General features: G+C 44.4%; 1 protein-coding gene across 12 annotated transcripts in view; it reads right to left on the reverse strand.

The window, feature by feature from the left end:
• Positions 1-25771, reverse strand: part of MAP7D2 (MAP7 domain containing 2) — a 167357-nt gene that overhangs the window by 43839 nt on the left and 97747 nt on the right. For 6 of the 12 annotated variants that reach the window (XM_040338229.1, XM_040338230.1, XM_040338232.1 and 3 more), the window contains exons 4-6: positions 10649-10760; positions 9944-10030; positions 5111-5221 (exon numbers count right to left, since the gene is read on the reverse strand). In XM_040338229.1, coding sequence (XP_040194163.1) covers positions 5111-5221; positions 9944-10030; positions 10649-10760 — 310 coding nt within the window. Of the gene's footprint in view, positions 1-5110; positions 5222-9943; positions 10031-10648; positions 10761-10888; positions 11066-25771 lie in introns of those variants that run through there. The other 6 variants (XM_040338237.1, XM_040338236.1, XM_040338231.1 and 3 more) reach the window with 4 other exon arrangements.

Genomic DNA, 25771 nt, shown 5'->3' on the forward strand with positions numbered 1-25771 from the left:
ACTGGTAAATAATAAGAGTCTATTATAAGGCAATACTTATAACTGCAGTCTGGTAGGTTGAGATTCCTGATGGCATTTGGTATATCCTGGGGCAGCAGTGTAATTTTGCCACCATTGTGCCTAACCTTGGTTTCCACTTTTTGCCCTCTCCCACTCCTCCTACAACAGGAGTGTTGCCATTCCTCTGCTAGCACCCTCCATAAAATGCAAAATCTAACAAGGTGAGCTTTCAACCGCAGTGGCACCTGTCTATATCTAGGATCTCATTACCGAGGTAAATGAGAGAATAAAACTGATTTTACTTTACCCATAAATAACTGAAATATGCAAAACATCACTTAGTGTATAAGCAGTATTGTTTTTATTACACGGGTGGCTATTCTTTAACGTCTGTTTTCTTATAAACTAGTGCTAGAGTCCACACAGTCGACATGCCCTTATACAAGATAACGTACATGTGCACAACGTGATTTTTTTCATGACCTACAAAGAGGCAATAGATCTATTAATAGTACAATATGCAGAGTATAAAGAGATATACAGTATACAGTGTCTCTGCTTCCAATATTTTTGGTATAAGCTGCAATTGTATGTCAGAGTGCCACCTAGTGACAGAACTGTGATCATCATCATGAATCGTATCTCACAACAAGCTAAATGACACTGACCAGTTTCCCTATTCTCCAAAAATGCATCTATACATATCTACTGCTTAATGGCTTTCAAATCTATTTTTCATGAAACCGGTCCTTGCTGTGCTTTCCGATTCTTTACAACATCATCTGACTTCCCAAAATCAGTCCTTTGTTTCTAGTCCACATCATCAGAAGCAAGCGAGGGTGGCTGCTTTCCTACATACACTTGGGCCATGGGGTGCCAACGTAGCCATCCTCTAACAGTCAGACCACACCAGCTCAAAAAAAAAGGAATTTGGAGGAGGCTGAGAACACCAGAACATGCTTTTTAAAGTTAAACAGGAGTTTAGTCTCACTGTAAATCTGTTATGTTGCATAGAATTTGGAATGGCTAGAACCCCCCCCCCCCCCCCCCGTTTAGCTTTTATTGCTGTGTTTCTCATTAGGGAAATCCACCCACTATTACTCCTGGAGACCATTGACACCAGGACAGAAGATAACAAAAACGCCAACATTTACAGCTGTAAGCACAACAGAACGTAAAGGGAAAACCTATTATCGGGACACCATGACCAAGGCTTCAAAGAGTATTTCACTAGAATTTAAAGGATTTCACCTGGTGTCATTTTGTACCCACAGGACAAGTTATTAAAGTGGTAGTAAATGTGTTTTTTTATTTAGACCTACAAGCAAGTCTACAATAAGGCTTACCTGTAGGTACAGTAAATAAGATATGAATAAATAAGACTTCTTTAGCTGCGTCAGTGATGTCACTGGCGCATGCGCACTGCACGTTAAATGGGCGGCATGCCGTCCATAAAGATAGCTGTGACTCCCACGCAGGAGAGTGATGTCACTGTGGCTTAGCCAGTCTAACTGTGGCTGCCCGTGAAATTGGAAGCAAGACCGGGTAAAGATGAAAGCCCTGTCAGTGGTGACAGCATGCCGCTGCAGCCAGGGCTTAGTTTTCAGGTAAGTCAGTCATAATGTGCGATTTATACTAGTACATAACGACATTACTTTTTAGGGGGAAGTTTTTTTTTTGCGGTTTACTACTGCTTTAAGGAAAAATTTCCCCAATAGGCAATAGACTGCAAAACAAAAACTGAAAAAAGGTCTTAATGATCCATACCTTTACTTCAAATCAAATTCCCGATCTAGAACTGAAAAATACAAATAAACTTTACTCTAGTTACACCACATGTATAGGAGCCTCAATGATAATAAACCCATGCCCAGCCTGCGACTGCCTAGAAAGCCAATGAGGAAAGCAAAAACACTCCTTGTAATAGCCAACACACCTACTCAAAGGCTTTGTTCACACTTGTACAACTCCAACGTTGCGCTGACTTTGTGGTGTAACTTTGACGCAACTTTAGATGGGTACAACTTGGACACTACTTTGGCTTTGACCAGTGATAATAGCCAACTGTTAGCTTGTATAACATTTGTATGGCCCTCAAGTTGCATGAAAGTTAGACCAAAGTAGTGCATGAACTACTTTGAATTTCCTGCATAGTTAAGTCCCACATATATGAAGGTTATTATTGGAAAACATGGGGAACACGTTGTCATGTGATTTTGATGTCCAAAGTTGCAAGAGAAGTCGCACAAGTGTGAATTGAGCCTAAAAGAAAGTCAAAGGTGCACATTAAAAACTTCCTAGCCTAATGCCAATTTACTTAAAGTGGAGTTCCACCAAAAAAAAAGTGTCTAATCCAGGTATTTGCTCCCACTTCCGGTGATAGTATGCCGCAGAATCTGTCTGTGGTGATCTACACCATGTCCGGCCCCTCCTCTGTCCCCCCTGCTGTCTTTTGGGAGACAGCAGGGACCCGTCACATATCTCCCAACTGTCCCTGATTTCGAGGGACTGTCCCTGATTTGGAACAAAGTCCCTCTTCATTTGTCCCTCATTTTGGTCTGATCTATATAGTTGTATATAAAATAAAACTTTTTATCTTTTAAAGTGTTTCCCAGTGCTAAAGCTTTCATCCGATTTCTAAATTTCGCCATTTGTAAATTTCAGAAGCCAATACAAAGAAATAGTAGTGGTAAAAAAAAAAGCATTTGTGGGTTTAACTAATCCTTTTTTTGTATAAAATTCTCCTTTAAAGGGGGTGTGGCAGGAGGAGTTTCCCATGCCTACATACTTTTTCTAATAGGTGTCCCTTGTTCCCATCTCAAAAAGTTGGGAGGTATGCAGTCAGAATGCGCAGTAGGGAATCAGGCTGTGAAGCCGCAAGGCTTCACTTCTTGATTCCCTTACTCAAGATACCTCAACCCAGGAGCCGAGGGACAGAAATAAGTGTATTTAATTTAAGGGTACTTGCACACTGGGGCGGGCAGGCGTCAGCGGTAAAGCGCCACTATTTTTAGCTGCGCTTTACCGTAGTTTTTGCTGCACTTTTCGGCCATTAGCGAGGGTGCTCTTAACCCCCGCTAACGGCCAAAAAAGGGTTAAAAAAGCCTGCAAAGTACTGCTGCAGTGGCATTGCCCATTGATTTCAATGGGCAGAAGCGCTTTAGGAGCGGTGTATACATCGGTCCTACATCGTTCTGCCAGTGCACCGCTCAAGAGTGAAAGCACCAGGCTTTCACACTGGAGTGACAGGACAGGCGCTTTACAGGCACTGGGGTAGATTCAGGTACCGCTGCGCACTCCTTACGGAGGCGCAGCGTCCCGTTTTTGCCCTGCGCCCCCGCAAATTAACTGCGCTACGCTTCATTCACAAAGCAGTAGCCACGTAATTTGCGTGGGCGCTCCTCAAAAATTCCCGGCGTAAGGGCGCCTAATGTAAATGATCCCATAGGGGGCGGGAATCATTTAAATTAGGCGCGTTCCCGCGCCGAGCGTAGGGCGCATGCTCCGTCGGGAAACTTTCCCTACGTGCATTGCGGCAAATGACGTCGCAAGGACGTCATTTGCTTCAAAGTGAACGTAAATGGCGTCCAGCGCCATTCACGATTCACTTACGCAAACGACGTAAAATTTAAACTTTGCGACGCGGGAACGACGGGTATACGTAGCATTGGCTGCCCCTGCTATTAGCAGGAGCAGCCTTACGCGAAACCCGACGGACGCAAACGACGTAAACTGCGTACGCAGGGCTCGCGTAACGTTGTGAATCGCCGTTAGTATGCAATTTGCATACTTTACGCTGACCACTACGGGAACGCCCCCTAGCGGCCATCGTAAGAATGCAGCCTACGATACGATGGCATAAGAAGCCTTATGCCATTCATATCTTAGGCTGCAGTCGGCGTATCGAGGTTCCCGATTCCTTAGCATTCGATACGCCTGGGAAAGTAAGCAATTGCGCTGCGTAACTATGGTTACGCAGGCGCAATTGCTCTTTGAATCTACCCCACTAGTTTCAGCGATATAACGCCTGTAAGCGCCTCAGTGTGAAAGCAGCCTAAAAGTCAGCAGCGGCAGTATTTGGAGCTGCTGACGTTTAAATTATTTTTTTCAGTGGAACTCAGCTTTAAGTATTAACACATCCAGCTCATTACTGAGGAAAAAAAAATACAGTTTACGGCACTCCAATGTTGATTTCATTAAAATGTCAGGCAGAGATCATCGCATGTAATCAGTTAGATTGCATCCAACATTGGAATGTATCTAGAGACATCATGAACACTACAACACCTGATGGACAGTAAATATAAAATTTTCCTGTACAATTTCTCTAGTTTTTATTGACTCTTTGAAAAAAACTTCGATCATTTTCAATAATGTTCTGCAAATTAAAAATCCTGATGTTTGATAAAAAAAATTCTTTTTTTTTTTTTGATGAATCAAAAGTGTTTTTTTATCTACAGATGCATGGCATAATAGAATACCATGTGTGGAAGACACACATTTAATAAAACATAAATAACATTCAAACCAGAAAAGCACAAAAAAATTAATAAATAAAAAACAAGCCAACACATAACTTTTTGGGATTATAGGATGTACAGCAGGGATATGCAATTAGCGGACCTCCAGCTGTTGCAAAACTACAAGTCCCATCATGCCTCTGCCTCTGGGCGTCATGCTTTTGGCTGTCAGAGTCTTGCTATGCCTCATGGAAATCGTAGTTCTGCAACAGCTGGAGGTCCGCTAATTGCATATCTCCGATGTACAGTATCTTCAGACTTTTGCAATTACCGAATTACCTTTTCCTAGCTTATTTACAGTAATAAGTCATAGGGCATTGACCCAAAGCAACCAATCAGATTGTATCCTTCATTTTAACTTGAACAGCTTGGCTCCTATGGGTTAATGCAGCCTGCACTTTTTCGCTGATGTTTGCACTGCTTACGTGTCTCAGAAAAAACAGCAGCACACCAGAACTTTAATTGACAGCTTTTGGAGAAGGATAAGGAATCCAGAAGCAATACAGGCATGACAGTTGAGAAAGCTGGGGAAATATGGAAAAGAAACAAGCAGATGGATAGGCAGGGGGAGAGCTGGTAGGTACACTTGCCTCGGTCAGGGGAATGTGTGATTGCTGCGGTGGAAGCGGAGAGCCTCTTACTGATTGGCGAGTCAACTGGCCTTTGCAGACTCATAGTAGATGATGACATTTTGTCACAGGCTGCAGAGAGATGTATCAGACATAAGAGATTACTCATGTAATGCAAACACTCCTTTTAAACAGCCAATATTACATTCCTGTTAAGAGTTACTGAGCAGCAATGCCACAGAGAACTTTGTAAGTTTAATTATATAACCATGTAGCAGTCTTGCTGCAGAAGCCAACTGCCGATATATAAAGTGTTATAGAAGACATATCATCTAAGCCAGGGGTCTCCAAACCTTTCATTACAAGGGCCACTTAATATATTCTACAAATATTTGTGGGTATAAAAAAAACAAAAAACAAAAAAACAATGAGCCCCTTTTTATTAGGGTCCCAGAGTCACCACCCCCCTTACATCAGGGTCCCAGTCAGAGTCCCCCCTTAAATCAGGGTCTCGATTAGTGTCTCCACCAGAGTCCCCTCTTACACCAGGATCCCCATCACAGTTCCCCTTACATCATGGATCACAACAGAGACCCCCTTACAGAAAAAATGCTTACAGTGTGGCTGTAGCAACAGGGTGGGAGGCAGGGCAGGTCTTGACAAAGAAATTTCAACCCTCCAGTGAGTGCTGGGGCAAGCATGTCATTGGCTGCTAGGACACCGATGGTCCTAAAAAACGGATGGGAATGGAGGACCACTTAGGCAGACCCTAGACAGCCTCTGCTGACCTGAATGTTCAATCTGTGCACCATTGAGGTTCTTGTATATTTGCACCATTGAGGACATGCCACTGATCCTAGCTGTGGGCCGGATTAAATATTATAGCAGGCCAATGTGGCCTGTGAGTTGAAGTTTGGAGATCCCAAACATTATATTAAATCATTGTTCTAACCAGTAGGAGGCGCCCATATAGGTTACACAAGTTTTGTGGATTTGTATATTGCAATTCATTGCCGAATCACATGAGGAGCTATACTGATAAGAATGCAGCACTTCAGTTTACCTAAAAGCATTAAAAAGACGACAGCGGCACAAAAGATACAAAATGCCTCTGTGTAAACTGACAGACTGGATGCTCATGAAGATTAGATAAGCCAACATGATGGCCGCCTCCATGGTGTTGTTCAGCCAACCTGCAGATGGATGCTTGCTGCATAACTGAGCATAGGAGAATTGTATGGTTTGCCAAGTAGTGCAAAGCAATAAGCAATAAGGCACATAATAGGCCAATTGATGAGCAGAAATATGGAAAACCAAATCACAATATACTCATTTGATCAAATTGTGTCGAAGGGACATGTTGGAATTTTTTTTTCCCTCGATTGGCATATTCGGACAGGGGTGGGCACTGCTATCAAAATGCAATGTCCCAGAGGGGGAATTCCTCCATCCACCTTTGGTTGACTGAATGAAGGAATCTTATTTTCTTTTTCATTCAGCCAGCTAGAATGAAAGAAAAAAAAATCTAATTAAATGTTGTTGGCCAGCTTAAGACGAGATAGCAGCATTTTCATGGTACAACCAGTACCATGGTCGCAGTAGCAAAGTCATTAAGGCTACACTGAAAAAAAATTAGAGGCTCCAAATGCACATGCTGTATGCAATTATGTCATCCGGCTGCACCCATGATCATGTCATTATCCTCCGGGTACTCCGGTTTCCTCCCACAATCCAAAGACATGTTGGTAGGTCAACTAGCTCCTCTCTAAATTGGACCAAGTATGTATATACAGTATGTTAAGTGCTGTGCTAATTGTCAGTGCATGTAAAGGTCTAATAATAATAATAATAATGCTGCAGCCACAATGTCATCACTGTACCAGGGTCCGTAAAACCAAAAGTATCTTCTTGGGCTTGATTTGTTCTCTATATATAGTGCTGCAACACTCACCGGTGGTAAAACAAATAGAATAGGATTATTTTGGCCGACACAGATTAAGTCTCTCATAATATTAATCTAAATAATAGGCCTATATTGCTGTGCAGAATTTAAACCTCAACAACGTCATGGCAGAGAATAGAAAAAAAAATGGAGGTAATCTCTGCAGTCTAAGCAAAAACCATCATACCACAGTATGCATTAATTGCTCTAAAACCTCAGAGGGAGATTTTTTTCCTTTTTCGTATCGTAGTTTGACAACATATCTGTAAACGGATTGCTGGATTGTGTGCCACCGACATAATATGGCGTGTTTTACATTATTCAACAGATAAAGTCATGGGGGATGGAAGAAGGGATTATGACTAGGCAGGAAATTCTGACAGGGAAAATTAATTAAACCTACAGCAGAGACTCAGATTAATGCACTGAAATACACAAATACATACTGTATACACTGCTAAATATTTGTGTCAAGGCAATCTAGGATTCACTCACTAAAACAAGTAAGGCCTCTATAGTTTATCCCTGCCTCTCCTCTGCCCTAAAGCCGATGCTGGGAGGCGATCACGTGACCGCACCAGAATAGGCAAGAATAGGCATCTTTTCTTTTACAGAGTAACTAGTCATAGAAGGGGGTGGAAGTAGATTTAGGCTTAGTTAGAATTTGACTGGAATTCCACTTCAAATATAGTCCTAGGTAAGTAATATCTGATAGGCCTAAATTGCCCTATAAGTTGTGGCTCAGGACTCCCATACAGTCCTATAAAAGTAACTTCTGGGGGTCTATAGGGAAGAACCTCTTTCTGAGGACTCTTAAGAGAAATGAGAACTGATGTCTCATTTAAAAAATATTAGGCACCACTGAATGATATAATGTGCGAAGAGATCACCAAAAATTCCCAATGACCAGAAAAGGAGATTCGGCCTAAACGTTCCTTCACTCAAAAGTTGATTTGTTCCTCCATGTAGCATCATAATGATGGCTTAAGGCCTTATGCACACTGGACGTTACAAAAATGGTAGTAGATTAAGCTGTAGAATGCCCCGTTAAGAATGTGAGTTTTGCAGCATTTTTGCATTAGCGTTTTTTAGCAAAACTATACTCCAACATAAGCTTATGGGTCAAAAAAGCTAATAAAACACTGAATAGCCGTGTTCTTCAGTGTTTTTGAGAGTTCAAGCGTTTTTACAGCTAAAAAAACTCCTCTACAAATCCACTGGGTTTTATTTCCAGCCAGAAAACACACCTGCCAAAAAAACACAAACAAGCGCCTATGTGTACATGGACACATAGGATAGCATGCTGGGGAGTTTACTGGCTGCAGAAAAAAAAAATGTCTGAAGCCAAAAACAGCAGCTGTAAAAACACCCAGTGTGCATGAGGCCTTACTAAGTATTAAAAAAATAAAACTAAACTAAAACCCTCCGATTGATACAACCTAAACTTCATCTAAACCTGGCCTTTTTGAACCTTTATAATCTCAAAGGAACCCTTGAAATAATGTTCAGGTCTCAGGAAACCCCTGATACAATTTATCAGGGGTCAGTGGGAAGAATGCCTTATTAAAGCGATGGCCTGAAAAGAATGCCCCCTTTACAATGGTGGTCGGTTAGGGGTATGCTTGCCTTACAGCAGTGGTCAGGGGGGAAGAATGCCCCCTCCTTACAGTGGGGGTCAGGGGGAAGAATGCCCCCCCCTTACAGTGGTGGTCAGAGGGAAGAATGCCCCCCACTTACAGTGGTGGTCAGGGGGAAGAATGCCCCCCCCTTACAGTGGTGGTCAGGGGGAAGATTGCCCCCCCCTTACAGTGGTGGTCAGGGGGAAGATTGCCCCCCCCTTACAGTGGTGGTCAGGGGGAAGATTGCCCCCCCCCTCTTACAGTGGTGGTCAGGGGGAAGATTGCCCCCCCCCCCTTACAGTGGCTGTCAGAATGTCACCCTTACACACATCTAAAAAGATCAATTGTGTCATGCTGATGGCTCTGGCAAGTGGCATTGGACACAGAATTATGCAGGCACCATCAACTGGGCAGGCAATCAGCCACAGCTCAAGGAACTCTTCTCAAACTTTGGAGCTGGGGCCAGGGGGAAGAATGCTCCCCCTTACAGTGGGGGCCAGGGGGGGGGGGAGAATGACAGGGTAAGGATGCCCCCCTTACAGTGGTGGTCAGGGGGGGAAGAATGCCCCCCTTACAGTGGCTGTCAGAATGTCACCCTTACACACATCTAAAAAGATCACTGGTGTCATGCTGATGGCTCTGGCAAGTGGCATTGGACACAGAATTATGCAGGCACCATCAACTGGGCATGCAATCAGCCACAGCTCAAGGAACTCTTCGCAACCTCTGGAGGAGGAACCCTGATCAAGAATGGCTGTCCTAACCTGTTGCCATAATGCTTTTGTCAGAGAGCTACACCTGTCAAGGGACATGAATGTATATACAGTGATCGCACCTGTTGCAGAGTTTGGCTTTTTCCAGATAACAGAATATTCTGACTATGTTTCAGCACACTTTCTCAAAGGTAATGTCTAGTTGCCAACTATAATTAATTTCAGATACATAACCATAACAATATACTTTAGATACTACAGCCATAAATGTGAAGTCAAAACTATGAAGTCACCAATGTCACAAGCCATGTTTTCAATGATTGTTTTTTTTTTTCATAAGCAATGGAATCATAAAAGCACATGTTGGTGATGGCCAGCATGATATGGGATGCATCACAGGACAGCAATGTCATGCATGATGTTCTGGATCCATTTGAAACAGTAATGTACAATGGGGCACACAGTACACTTGTGTGGACACTAGGTTATACACTGTTTAGGGTAGACAGCTGGGCTGATGATGAAGTTGATGTGATAAAACACTTAGACACACAGTGGTTCTGGGGTTCTCATATAATACCATTGGAAGACTCATCAGCGGCAGCAGAGGTCACAGGCTCTGTGTCAGTTAAATCTAGCACAGGGGGTGGGGGGGTTTCTGAGTCACCTGCACGGCACAAAACCAGAGCAAGACAAGAATGGGAAAGAATACGTGATTTTGCATTAAAAAATAAATACATTGTGCTATATATGCAGATAAAAGGTTATAAATGTAATAACAATTAGATATACAATGCCCAGTGATAACATAATGAACCCCCAGCTTTTAAAAAGTAATACAAAGGGAGCTTATAAAGGAGTAGCCTAGACACAATTTAGTTAATTTACATAATTTAATCAACAACGTTCACATCAAAGGGATCATGCACCGCGATTCCATTACATCACCTCTATCTTTTTTTGCAGAGTCACAAGAGTTTAACCCATCAACTGCAAGGCACGCCTTTCAATGGAGAATCAATGCCTCTGCTGTAAGGATTTAACTCCTTAATGACCATTCTTACAAGGATTGCAAATATACAGGGAGTACTAATCAGCACAAAACAGTAGTGAAAAATATCTCTGTATGACTACATTTTAGGACAAAATAGAGGAATATACTAGCCAACTAAAATACCAGTCCAATACAAATAAGAGGATATAGGTCACCCCAACACAATCTATACAACTGTATCCTTTTGCATGTGGAATTACATTAACTGCAATGCAGGTTGGAAGCACTCACCATCTTTTCCAGATCCAGCTACCAGGGCACCACCCCAGGACCATCTCTTTTGCTTCTGTTCCAGCTGCTGGTTACGTTCTTGGGACCGACGCATCATAGCCTCAAAACGCTCCTGAAAAGGATACAGAAAAAAAATTAAATTAAATAAAGTTGCTTTGGTAGTCTCTGTATCTAGCTGTATATTCAAGCAAGGATTCTAAGTGCCTTGAAGGTGACAAGTGCTGCCGATGTATGACTTACAGTCTAAAATCTGAAGGGAATAAGCTCATACCCAGCAGAAGAAAGAGAAAAAAAAGGGAGGGGGTGGCTACTTTTGTTCATCGTCACTGGCTGTCACTAGAGGGGCTGTAGGAAGTAAATAATATAAGTTGCATCACTGGCTTTAGCATCTGCTCCCTATGGTATTACAGCCAATGATCTTCACAATCTGACGAAGGATACTTTACAGCATTAACTCATTGCAGCCACACACAGGCTGCTACATAGCATAGGATTGTCACACTAACCTGCACTTTCAGTTGTGCAGAATTAGACTGTACAGCAAAGAATTATTAAACCCTCAAGTACCAACAGAATATAGATCATGCCAATGCGCTACACTAAAATTCAATGTATATGTTACACAGCAAAATAAATGACCCAACCATGGTCATGCAATACCTCTAAATTGCATTGTTGGACCTGAAGGCGGTGCAAGGAATAATCCTGTGTCACAGCTAGAAGTGTCACTTTAGGAGGAGTTTTCACAGGTTTGATCATTTTGCGGTCACATAAAAAACAAAAAAAAAAAAAAAAAACAAACAAACACCTTTATAATGTGAAAAAAAAAAAAAAAAACTTAATCTGAATGAGACCTTTTTTATTATCAATCAGCTGACGCCCTTGCAGTGTTCTAATTTGCAGTGCCCTTTAGAAGCGATTGGCTATATGGGCGCATCTCACAAAAAAATATATTTTTGTTTCAGAGAACACCTAAAATTTGATGCAGACTTGGTGCAAATCAGTAAGTCAATCACGCAAGCAGGAAATTACATTTTTTTTTTGGGGGGGGGGGGGGGCTTCTGTACATAATTTTTGTACAGAACGCCTCCAGGTAGCCATATTGCATTTTACAAAAAATTACAGTGCTGCAGATTAAAAAAAGGAATGGTACCATATATACTCGAGTATAAGCCAAGTTTTTCAGCAATTTTTTTTTGTGCTGAAAATGCCCCCTCGGCTTATACTTGTCACCTTTTTGCATCTGATCTCCTGGATTTGGGGACCCGGTACCGGCCGGAGGTCCCCTGGATGCCACTTGGCACACATGTAGCCCCACTCTTCCTCTACAAGTGTACAAAGTTTGTTGTACAGGGAACCTGTGGCCGGGGAGCGCCGATGTTTCAAAGCTGGGCACCCCTTCCATAGATTCCCATGTTACACTGGGGATCGAATGTTTGGGCACCCCAGGTAAAAATTTGTATTAATGTGCATATTGAAGCCAAGGAAAGATGGAAAAATCTCCAAAAAAGCATCAAATTACAGATTAGACATTCTTTTTTTTTTTTTTTTTCTCAATCAATAGACGTTCTTATAATATGTCAAAAAAGTTAGATTTTATTTCCATCATTTACACTTTCAAAATGACAGAAAACAAAAAAAAATGGCGTCTGCAAACGTTTGGGCACCCTGCAGAGTAAATATCTTGTACTGCCCCCTTTGGCAAATATCACAGCTTGTAAGCGTTTTTTGTAGCCAGCCAAGAGTCTTTCAATTCTTGTTTGAGGTATCTTTTCCCATTCTTCCTTACAAAAGTCTTCCAGTTCTTTGAGATTTCTGGGCTGTGTCACGCACTGCTCTTTTAAGGTCTATCCATATATTTTCAATTATGTTGAGGTCAGGAGATTGTGAAGGCCATGGCAAAACCTTCAGTTTACGCCTCTTGATGTAATCCCCCATGGATTTTGCGGTGTGTTTAGGATCATTATCCATTTGTAGAAGCCATCCTCTCTTTAACTTCAGCTTTTTCACAGATGGCATCAAGTTACCATCCAAAATTTGCTGAAATTTTATTGAATCCATTTTTCCTTCTACTCGTGAAATGTTCCCTGTGTCACTGGCTGCAATACAACCCCAAAGCATGATTGATCCACCCCCATGCTTAACAGTTGGGCAGAGGTTCTTTTCATTAAATTCTGTGCCCTTTCTCCAAACGTACCTTTGCTCATTCCGGCCAAAAAGTTCTATTTTAACCTCATCGGTCCACAGAACTTGTTTCCAAAATGCATCAGTCTTGTCTATATGTTCATTTGCAAAGTTCAAACGCTGATTTTTGTGGTGAGGACGTAGAAGAGGTTTTCTTATGATGACTCTTCCATGTAGACCATATTTGTACAAGTATCTCTTTATAGTGGAATAGTGTACCACAACTCCAGTGTCTGCCAGATCTTTCTGGAGGTATCGTGCAGTCAAACGTGGGTTATGAATTGCTTTTCTCACAGTCCTGCGAGCTGTTCTGTCTGATATTTTTCTTGGTCTTCCAGATCTTGCTTTAACTTCCACTGTTCCTGATGACTGCCATTTCTTAATTACATTCCGAACAGAAGATATTGACATCTGAAAACGTTTTGCCATCTTCTTATAGCCTTTTCTAGCTTTGTGTGCGTCAACTTTTTTCAGTTTTCTAGACAACTGCTTAGAAGAACCCATGGTTCTGATTGTTGGGGCAAGGTCAGATGAGTCTGGGCATTTAAAACCTTTGAGATTGACAATCACCTGGTCTTCCCAGACGATGATTGAGAACAATCCATGACACTGGCAGGTCTCAGCTTTATAAAAAGTGGCAGTGCATGCTATAAATTCTACAGGGTGCCCAAACTTTTGCAGACGCCATTTTTTGTTTTCTGCAATTTTGAAAGTGTAAATGATGGAAATAAAATCTAACTTTTGACATATAAGAATGTCTAATCTGTAATTTGATGCCTTGGAGATTTTTCCATCTTTCCTTGGCTTCGTTATGCACATTAATACAAATTTTTACCTGGGGTGCCCAAATTTTCGATCCCCACTGTAAACGGTCATTTCTCCAGTGACTTTGGGGACCCGGTACCAGCTGGTCGTAGGTTTCCTGGACCCGGTTCTTGGCACACATGTAGCTCCATTTCTTCTCTACAAGTGTGCAAAGTTTGTTGTCTGGGGGACCTACAGCTGGGAAGCACTGATTTATCAAAGCTGGGCACCCCTTCCATAGACGCCCATGTTAAACGTCAGTCATGGGCACAGTAAGGCATGGGCACAGTGAGGCATGCAGATGGACATTCTAGGCTTATACTCGAGTCAATACGTTTTTTTGTGGTAAAATTAGGTGCCTTGGCTTATATTCGGGTCGGCTTATACTCGAGTATATATACAGTAACTTATTTTATTATTTTTCCCAAATAAGTTTTATTGTAAGAAATCATAATACACAGTTTCAAACAAGCAGGTGGTGAATAAACATCAATAATGTATACAGAATGAGTGTAGCATTAGTCATTAAAGCATAGTGAACCAGGTAGAAGAACCATTAGTTCCAACATTCAACAGGGGTCTGTGTTTGCATTCAAACTAAAAATTCAACCGAACCCTCGGCCTATGAGGTGCGAAGCATGTTGTAAAGGTATCACTCACTTCTCTGTCTAAAATCAGCCTGAGTGGGCTTGTGTATATAATCAGATATTTGGTGTCGGATGCAAGGTTGACGGCCAACCACCTGGGCTAATGTATATGTGGAGATGTGTATGTAAAGCAGTGTAGCATGGACGAGGGGAGGACAACAAAGGGAGAAAATGATGGGGGGGGGGGGGCAAAAGGAAGGGAAATCGAGGGTCTCGCCTCCTCGGTCTCCATAAGGGGCAGTGTATGGGTAAAGGCCAGTATTAGGAGCTATTCATGAGTGGTCTCCATTAAAAAAGGGAGGTCCCTCCCAGGCTTGACCCTTGAGTAAGGGCTGGAGGTTCTTTGCGTCAGATCAGAAGAGAAATCTCCTTACAAGCATCAATGGGGGTAGCCTGTTAACTATCAGAGGGCTTGGGGTGGTTTAGTCCCATCAAGGTAGCATATCTCTCTGTAGAACAGAAGTGGGTCCAACAGGCCCAAATTCTTAAAAATTTAGATGGGGAGTCCCATGCTATATGGATTAGTTCCTCCATTTTGTCCATTTTTGTCAAAATTTCACCAATACACGGGATATCACCAAAGGCTTAATACAGGGATCACTTTTGGACTGGAACAAGGTTCCAAAAAATGGACGAAGAAATGAGCAGTAGGGGCGTGGCTAAGACATGGCCAAGTGAGGAAGCACACCACCAGAGCTCCTCACACATTGCTGCTTAATTAGCTTGTTCCCGTCGGATTCTCCCCTTCCACACGGCGCAGAACAGAATGTCCGTATACCGGAGGGCTTCCTCCAGAAATAGAGCCCCAGCACACCTCAGCAACGGCACCATAGGCTCGTATTCCGGCGGCGGAGCATCCAAAATGGTAGCCGGGAAAGGCAGGGGGATGGACGCTGCAGTGAAGGCCTCTGCAAAGCCTCCAACACAGCCGCAGCCCCGGAGGGTCCCCCGCACAGCTGCAGCCCCGGGAGGGTCCCCCGCACAGCCGCAGCCCCGGGAGGGTCCCCCGCACAGCCGCAGCCCCGGGAGGGTCCCCCGCACAGCCGCAGCCCCGGGAGGGTCCCCCGCACAGCCGCAGCCCCGGGAGGGTCCCCCTCACAGCCGCAGCCCCGGGAGGGTCCCCCGCACAGCCGCAGCCCCGGGAGGGTCCCCCGCACAGCCGCAGCCCCGAGGGTCCCCCGCACAGCCGCAGCACGGCTGGTCCCCCATCCAGACACCGTCACTGGTAAGAGGTGCTACCCCTCCTGAATCCCCAGGCTCTTCGGTTTCCAGAGGCTCGGACATGTCTGAACTAGTGGGGAACAGGGATCTGAGGCAACACATCTTATCTCTGCCTACTAGGGAGGACTTTGATCGCTTTGCCATGAGAGTGGAAAAGACCTTCAAGCAGGATATAAAGCAGCTTAAAACTGACACTACTCACCTTGGCAATAGGTTAGAGACTCTGGAGCAGACTGTGGAGGAGGCCCTGCCTGTTATAACCCAGCTTAGAGACAAGTGTACAGCTCAGGACCACCACATATAGGCTCTAATCTCACAACTTGATTATAAGACCCGCAGCCACAGGTCCAATATACACATACGGGGGTTACCAGAAGCAACAGGGGCCAAAAGATATTGTCCCCACACTGCAAGGTATATTCAAGGAGCTATTGGGCCTCCCCCTAATGAGAATGTGGAGATTGATAGAGCACATCGGGCTCTCAAACCCCCATCACAAGACGCAGACAACCCGCGTGACATAATTTGCAAACTCCATCGCTATACGGTCAAAGGTCAAATTATGCAGCTTATGCGCAAAACGCCCATTTTTTTACTTTGATGGAGCCCGCTTGTTCTTTTACCAGGACTTGTCACGCCGCACCCTGATGCAGCGCAGGGCGTTGTCTCTCCTGCTGGAATCGCTACTCTCGGCGGGCATCACCTATAGGTAGGGGTTCCCCTTCTGTCTCCATGATGATAGAGACGGCAAAACTGCCATCTTATGCACAAAGATGACCTCTCGATTTTTGTCGTAATTGAAGCTGGATCCTGTTGACCTTCTGGACTGGAGACGGTCTACAGATATTCCAAGGCTGCAAGCGCTCCAACCAAGGATGCAGGTTCAGTCGCAACGGAAATCTCGGAATCGCAAACGCTCATCCTCTGCTGTGGTGAGGCAAGGGCCCCCGGCTGGGGACTGAAGATCTCCTAAGATCTTAACTTTTTCAGGGACAGACCGCGGACAGCCTCTGGTTCCGCTCGTGGTCCGATTATGGTGGCTTCGGCCATGACAGTGTGATGACCATGCAACACGCCCCTTTTTTCAGAGCCCTTCTGTCATGTGTTTTCTTATTTTACTCTTATTTTTCTCCCCTGATCGCTCATTGCCGCCTGCGGACAAGGGCAAATAAACTGCTCGTCTGTTGCTGGACCTCGTCCTTTTTGTTTTTGAACTATGCCTGTCGACCTAGTATATCCAGGGTCCCACTGGCAGGCTGAATCCCCAGACATCTACCGCCTTTTTTTTTGTGGGGAGCAGGACCTTCCTGGCTTCTCATGTCTGAACTCGACCCCCTCATAGGTCTACCCGTATTGGGTGTTAGCCCGGATATGGGCACTTTGCCTCGCTTATGCGGCTCCCCCTTGCGGGGGGGTTACATGAGCTGGGCAAACAGAAAATGGTTCCACCACCTATGGCCCTCCGGGCTTCTGTAGACCCACAACGTGTATTGTATGTTCTGTTGAGGTTTGTTTTTTATTCCCCTCTCTTTTCCTCTTTCTCTCCGTCTCTCTCCTCTTTCTCTTCTTCCCCCTTGTTTAGAAGGCAGATCAGCTCTCGACGGCACTCAGACTGGAGACGGGCGTCTGGGCGACTCTCCCCATTGCACCATGGCTACGATAAAGGTAGTGTCTTACAATGTACTTGGGTTGTGCTCCCCCAATAAGCGGAATAGGCGTTGGTTAGAGAATTGAAGAGACTGGGGGCCCAGGTGATCTTCCTTCAGGAGACTAATTTTTTCGACATCTCACTTCCGAAACTGCCCACCCACTTATTTCCGCAATGGTACCTTCGCAATTCCCCAAAGCCTAAATCCAGGGGTACGGCTATCGCAGTACACAAACACTGCCAGTTTCAGCCCTCTGACCACAGGATGGACCCTCAGGGACTCTATGTATTCTTGAAGGGTACCATTATTGGGAAAAGATAAACCTTTGCCACATTGTACGCTCCCAACACGCAACAGCTCACATTCATTGACCAGGTCCTCGCTCAGTTAGCAGATTTCCGGGAGGGTAGACTGATCTTAGGCGGAGACTTCAATATCAGCCCTGACCCACTGATGGACACTTCAGAAAACAAATCTTCCCATTCCTACGCCTTTTTGAGGCATTTTAAAAAGACCCTTCAGGGACATATATTGGTAGACTGCTGGAGAGCATTACATGCTGAGAAGGATTATAGTTTTTTTTCCAGTGTGCATAAAGTGTATACTAGGATTGACCTGCTGCTAGGAGATCAGGACGCCCTTGACTTACTACTGGGGGCGACTATTGAACAAATTACCATCTCAGACCATGGCCCGGTGACTCTTACCCTTTCGCTAACACACGCTCTTGCTAAGGCGAGGTCCTGGAAACTGAATGAAAATTTACTGGATGACTTGGGGGTAGTGGCAGGGATACAAGAGACTGACGCACTACTTTGCCGAAAACGCCAATGGGGAGGTAAGTGATGGCATCCTTTGGGAGGGCCACAAGGCTGTGGTTCATGGTGCGTTTATCGCCATGGGAGACAGGCTTAAGGAGAGGCAGGCGGATTTCCAGAGAGTCCTACAAGCGTTACAAAGTGCTGAGCTTCGGCATAAGCGCACAGCTGACCCTGATGAGCTTCGCCGAACTCCGTCAGCTTTTCTCAAAATTACTGGACCGTGAAATTAACTGTAAGCTTCGTTATTTGGCCCATACTTATGAGCATGGCAATAAGTGCGGCAGGCTATTGGCACACGCTCTCCGTAAAAAGAGACTCTTGGCACATGTGCATAAGCTACATTCGCCCACGGGAGAGCCCGCTCAGCACACTTCAAAAATTGCATCCATGTTTTGCGACTATTACACGGCCTTGTATGTTCTGGACTCCGCCTCCTCTCCGGGAGATGTAACTCTTAAGCAGGCCCGAATAACCACCTACCTATCCTCAATTGGGCTCCCCACCATGTCCCCAGAGCAGGCAACAGACCTGGAACGCCCCATTACTTCGGTTGAACTTTTGGCCACCATCAAATCCCTGCCCTCTGGCAAAAGCCCCGGTCCTGACGGCTTCACCAGGGCATATTATCTAAAAAAAATATTGATAAGGTGTAGGTTCCCTTTTGCGCCCTCCTTAACTCGCTAGCAACCACTGGACACCTCCCTCATGAGTTTTCGTTGGCCCATATCACTGTGTTGCTCAAAGAGGGTAAAGACCCTACTCAACCGCAGAGTTATCGCCCCATTTCCCTCTTAAATACTGACCTTAAGACCTTTTCTAAAATCCTCGCTAACCGCTTAAAGTATCTCCTTCTGGACTTAATCCATGCAGGCCAAACCGGTTTTGTAGCAGGACGGGATGCAAGGGACAATTCAAATAGGGCCATTCAGCTCATTCTCTGGGCGCACACACGCGATCGGATGCCTCCCTACCTGATTTTGTCTACTGACGCTGAGAAGGCATTCGATCACGTGGACTGGAACTTCATCGACGCTGTGCTTCGGGGAACCGGCTTGGGTCCACACATGCTGCGTTGGATCTCCACGCTCTATGAGTCTCCTACAGCCCAGGTGAAGGTGAATGGGGGCCTCTCCACAGCGTTCTCTATCCCGAATGGCACGAGGCAGGGTTGTCCGCTTTCGTCCCTTCTGTTTGCTCTGGTCTTGGAAACATTGCTGCAGAGGGTCAGGGCGAATCAGAGCATCAGGGGGGTGCTTGCGGGCTCCCTAGAACACAAACTTTCTGCCTACGCAGATGACATTCTATTCCATGTTGTTGACCCCCTTATCTTTGCCGAACCTGGTGAAGGCACTGGCTATGCATGGAGAGGTCTCAAATTTTCGGATAAATTACACGAAATCGGAGATACTTCCAATTTACGGTCCCTCAAACCTTAGCGACATCTCTGAGGGACTCTTTCCCTTTTACGTGGTCTACCTCCTCAATAAAATATTTAGGTGTCCAGCTCACAAGTCGTCTTGACTCTATATGCACACAATTATGTCCCCCCTTTGAAAACAATCACGGAAGACCTTCAGGCGTGGGAGAAGGCCCTATTCACGTGGGTGTGCAGGACGAACATCCTGAAAATGACAGTATTGGCCCGTATCCTTTTTCTCCTGCAATTGCTACCAATACGCCTGCCTAAAAGTTTCTGTGCAGCCCTTTGCAGCCTTTTAATTAAAATTTGTCTGGGGAGGCAATAAACCCTGACTCGCCATGGCAACACTACAGAGATCCAGGTTAAGGGGGGGACTGGGTATTCCTAACATATTCCATTATTATCAAGCGATAGCGTTACAACGTATTTCGAATTGTAAATTTCACACAACTTTTAAGCTTTGGGTTCCCCTTGAGAAGACGATGGCGGGGCGGGACTTGTCCTATGCACCTTGGGTCCCCTCGGAGGACAGGGGGCTTTCCGATTGGGTGTCCAACGACAGTACACTCCCTGGCGCTGTGGGACAGAATGAATGATTGATTGGCCCTGGCGCCTAGTACGTCACCGTTGGCACCCGTGGTTCGCTCCCGGTGAGATGAAAACCTCCCTGGGGACTTGGGTGAGAGAAGGAACTGTTAGCCTAGCAAGATTTGTGGAGGGGGGGCACTCTAGCATCACTGGAAGTCTTGAGGGGAAAATATGGTAGTTTCCCTTTTGACTTGGAGACACCGCCAATTGGAGACTTGTCATAAAATGCCACAAACGAGCACGGATCAGGACCACCTTAACAGACTTTGAAAGTATGTGGGCTTCTGATGACCCTCTGCCCCGTATGATTTCAGCACTATATAAACTGCTGGAAGAGGCGACGCCTGGCCCCACCCCCCTTTTATTAAAGAATGGGAAAGAGACCTTCAGTCTAATTTTAGTGAGGAACAACTTTATAATTTGTACCGCTTGACACACTCAAGCTCTGTAGACTCTAAGACCCAAGAAAACAACTACAAACTGTGTTCAATCGCAGCGAGGCTCCGGCAGCACTCATGCCGCAGAGCCAATCACAGGAATCACATACAGGTATGCGATTAAGCGGTTAAATTGGCATACAAATATATATTTGAAATCAAATACTTAATATTTTGTTAAAATAACATGGTATGGACGGATTGCTGCCAGTCAGAGGTGTAACGCCCCTCAAGCCTGTGTTTTAGAATAAGAAGTCTAAGCCACTAATAATGTAAATGTATATCCTCCCCCCATTGTGTTTAGCTGGTTAGTGGGCATTGAGAAGGGAGGGCTGTGATTTACTACTGTGTATACACCCACATGTGACTATAGTCGCATGGGCTGCTCAGATGTGATAGGGAGGAAATGCTCAGCATAGAAACTCACTGAAAACAAAGCATGTGCAGAGTTGCCACCACAGCGGCCAAATCCCTAGCTGTATTGGGGACATGAACAAAAACGGTGGAGAACACCAGGATTAACCAGGTTTTTTGCAGAATACAGAAAACGAATCTCATAGTGACCGAGTATGAGCAGTATATAATACAGTAGAGCTGCACGATTCTGGCTAAATCCCGATTTTTTTTTGCGTCTAATAAAGATCAATTCTCTCACGTTTCTTTCACATTATACAAAAAAAAAATTGGGCTAACTTTGCGGTTTATAAAAAATTTTTTAATTCATTTGTGTATTTTTTTTTTAAACGCTGCGCAAATATGGTGCTACATAAAATATTGCAACAATCACCATTTTATTTTCTAGGGTACCAAGTAATTTTCTAGCAGAAAATAATTTTTTGCTTGTAATCAACAAATGTCAGAAAAGGTTTGGTCTTTAAATGTTTAAGCTTCCTTCATCTACACGCCGGAGTTCTTTCCTTTGATAAAATAATGAAAAGATACTTTGTTTATACTTATTCATGTTGTAAAAAAACTTGGCAGACTGCCTGGATTTTGTTTTTTCCAGCTGTGAGAACTCTCTGCACTTGTTAGGGAAAGGGAAAAAGATCGCAATTTCGATTCTTCACGATTAATCGTGCAACTCTATAATACAGCATTTGTCATTTTTTAGTGGGTTTAGAGACACTTTAATTAAAAAAATTCTTGTCCGTTCGGAGTGAAAGCACAACTGAGCTTTTAAATATTTAAAAATTTCCATTTTTATATAGAAAACAAGGATCAAAATCAAACTGACATTACCAATAACAATTGTAAACAAATAGTAAAAACAAAACATTAAATTGATAGAAAAATACCCTGCAACGTTTTTTTCCTGAACTACTTTAATTATTGCTGCGATTGTTTCTAATACACTCTATTTTTTATTGCATCAGAAGATGGGCATCCTGGGAAATCTACATTTTTTTTTTTTACACACCGAAATTCATCACATCAAAAAGTTCCCTTTTTAATACTGAATTTCCTATTACGATCTGCTCTGACAAAAGGACAGAGAAAGGTTAAATGTGATGTCTCCGGGGAGACCAAAGAAGCCTTAAGTTACCATGACAGCTTCACACACCATCAATGATTTTTTAAAGGCTGGCTGTAAGAGCAAGGAAAGTCCCAGGAGAGTAGAATGCTAGCATTACAGGGAACAGCAAGGCCTCTGGGAATGTAGTGCTGCTCTTAGTTGAGGCTTCCCTGAAAAGCAGAATCATTCGCATACTGATGAGAAGCAAGAAACATTATGTACATCTACTGAATGACAAATTAAGCCGATACAGGAAAGTAGAGGTGGGCAGATAAAAACAAAGGTTTCAGAAGTAGAATTTGGCTCATCTGTTGGTTCTATCCATGCCCCATACACAACATGGCTGTTTTACTTGGAGGAGCAAGACTCCTATTCTCTGATATATTTCTATTAAATCTATCTTCTGTATCCTCACATTTCTCAATCTTAAGCCCCGTAAACACAGGCCGCATAACTGTCAGTTCAACAGAAGCCGGCCAACATTGGGGCGTGATTACATTGTGTCTGACAGAAGTCGGATGAACATCCAGCTTCTGTCAAATGGGCAGGACCATAAAACATCTGCTAATCAGCATCCGATCAGCGCTCTCTGTCAATGGCTGCGAGCACTGACCAGTGTGTGTTCCGGCAGGGGGACAGTCCTCCTGTCAGAACACAATAGCTCAGTGGGGAGATCGCTGTACTAACATTGGATAGTTAGAACAGCACGCTCCACTCAAGCTCTCTTTTTCCATTCAGCCTGCTGCGTGGATAAAAAAAACAAACAAACAGATGGTGTGTACCTAGCTTAACACTAGCATATAGGTGCTTAAACTGTGGCCCTCCAGCTGTTGCAGAACTACAAGTCCCATGATGCATTGCAAGTCTGACAGTTACAAGCATGACTTCCAAATGCGGAGGCATGATGGGATTTGTAGTTCTGCAGCAGCTGGAGGGCCGCAGGTTGAACACCCATGCACTAGCACAATATGACACTGCCAAAGCTACAGATAAGGAAAAATGTGAACAGCGACCGGAGATAAGATTTTGCTATCACTCTGTCTCTTTCCATTTGCAAAATTTCAGTTTTGGTGAAGATAAATATAGAATATACAGCAAGGTCACAACATACAGTACAGTCGAAAAACTGTTGTAGCACCCTCTTAGTATAGGTCAGGGATATGCAATTAGCGGACCTCCAGCTGTTGCCAAACTACAAGTCCCATCATGCCTCTGGGTGTCATGCTTGATGCTGTCAGTCTCGCTATGCCTCATGGGACTTGTAGTTTGGCAACAGCTGGAGGTCTGCTAATTGCATATCCCTGGTATAGGTTCTACATGAAAAAAAGAAAAACAGGAAAAAAGCGCCTCTAGGTCATCTGATTTATTTATATAGATGGGAATAAGTCTCCAACACTTACATGTAATATTGCAGGAACAGGGGTGCAAGTGAGGATGTAGATTGCTCGTGTCTCAATCCTAGTGATGGACAAGCAGATCAGCTGGAGGAGAGGCAGAGGCTGATGGCTGTGTAGGAGCGGTGCTGGAGCACAGTGCTCAATCCATTCAAGTGTGCCGGACGGTAGCCAACAAGGGCCAACACAAGAAAATGCAAGGTGGAAAGTCATGCAGATGTACGGCTCTCGTTCCGGAGAGAACGGTCAATGACAGTCAATGGCAAGACAGCGCGCTCCTTTTTCAAGTGACACTTGAAAAAGGAGCGCGCTGTCTTGCCATTGACTGACGCTAGGCTCTGAAACGCGTTGTGTACTATATTGGCCCTTGTCGGCCACCGTCCCGCTGACGTCACCGCCTCCGGAACGAGAGCCGTACATCTGCATGACTTTCCACCTTGCATTTTCTTGTGTTGGCCCTTGTTGGCTACCGTCCGGCACACTTGAATGGATTGAGCACTGTGCTCCAGCACCGCTCCTACACAGCCATCAGCCTCTGCCTCTCCTCCAGCTGATCTGCTTGTCCATCACTAGGATTGAGACACGAGCAATCTACATCCTCACTTGCACCCCTGTTCCTGCAATATTACATGTAAGTGTTGGAGACTTATTCCCATCTATATAAATAAATCAGATGACCTAGAGGCGCTTTTTTCCTGTTTTTCTTTTTTTCATGTATACCTGAGTTGACTTCACTCCTGGAGAGCAGCCCTTGGTCGCCTATTAGAATTCATCCAGAGAATACAGCTTTTATATATGGACTGATTGTATTCCTATACTTGAACTTTTATCCATGAACTTTTAACTATTTCTTAATTGTTACTGTCATCTTATCCCATATTATTAACCCTTGCTAACTGACTGTTATCATTTGTTTTTTTCTGAGCGCTGTTGCCTTGTGATTTCCTGGTATAGGTTCTAGGATTTAAAAAGATTAGTGTAGTTTGCTCCTCCGCCTAATGGTGGGGCTAGAAGAAAATCTATTTTAACAGAATGCTGCAATTCTTTAGCTAGAGCTGCTCCTGGTGTTCTGGTGCCGTTGAGTTTGCCTGGGCTCCTCCCGCCTTCTAGAATCCAATAGAGCTTTCTGGAACATGGGTGGGAGTTAGGCAAATAGGCAGCATGAGTATGTAGTCGTCTTAGCCAATTACAGGGGCGATGCCCCTGAGCATGCTAGGATAGGGCTATATATTCTGGGAACATGTGGTGCTTTCCAGATGGTGGAGTGCACCAGCCAGGGGCAACGCAGGCTTGCCACTCCTGGCACTTGCTGCCATGTGGCCTCAGGTGGGCGACCCGAGGGCCTGAAGCTAAAGTAGTGGATTGACACTGGGGCTTCCGATGAGCTGACTGAAGGGGAGCCATGCCTGAGAGGATCCGTTTCTGACTCCTGCGAGTACAGACCAAAGATCTAGGGGCTGGTTCTGTTTGGCTACCCCCTTGTCATAGTACAGTCAGCCAAGGGTCCAACTAAAGGGATCACTGGCTAGTGATCACAAGAGACTTTGCTAATGCTCTATATTTCTGTACTGCTGCAAAGGAGAAGTTTGCCATAGCAAGGGACTTCATATATTACTCAATTCCAGATCAGATAGAGTCCTCAATCTGTGCATAATTTTGTCCTGGCGTATCCTACTACAAATCCCCTACCTTATGCAAGTTCCTCCAAAATTAAAATATTAAACATCCCCTAGACTGGTCTTTGACTACATCGAGCCTATGTGTGTGTGCACCTTGGTGCAGAAAATACCTTGTGCCTGGCTGCCAGTGGAGGACTATCTGGGTAATACTCAAGCGGCTCCTACAGGGTAGTGCTACATGTTATTCACAAAACATACATACAGACTCAGGGGATAATTGAAGGCTGAACTCCAGGATAAAAAAAAAATATTTGCACATTTGCGATATAAAAATGCATTTCTCCTGTGTGTCCTGTTGGTGGATGCTGCTACATTAGGTAAAAGCACTAACTTCGATTTATCCAGACACCAGTGTAAGCCATGAACTTGCAGCTCTGAAAAAAATATTTACGGCATCGCCTCCGCTTGTTGAAATAACACACATTAAATCATGTCTAATTCAATACCGTTGCGAGTACATCTTTAGAATTTACTTACCTTATATTTAATCTTCCTGAGCGCTTCCATCTTCATTGTGGGCATGTGAAGCCCACCAGGACTCTTCTGGCATAGGGTGCTGCTGGCGCTTAGATCCACCTCTCATTGTGTAATTTCCCGTTTGGAAAAACCACAATGCAATCCTTCGGCGATGCCCACTGACTCCTGGAAACAGAGGGACACACATCTCCCAGGAGCCAAGGCACTACAGGATATGACGTACAGTGCTGCGGCTGCAAAGAGGCAGATTACAAGGGACACCCTAGCAAAAAGGCACACACACAGTAAG

Source organism: Rana temporaria, chromosome 2, assembly GCF_905171775.1.
Source record: "Rana temporaria chromosome 2, aRanTem1.1, whole genome shotgun sequence".
In the NCBI taxonomy this organism is placed as follows: Eukaryota; Metazoa; Chordata; class Amphibia; order Anura; family Ranidae; genus Rana; species Rana temporaria.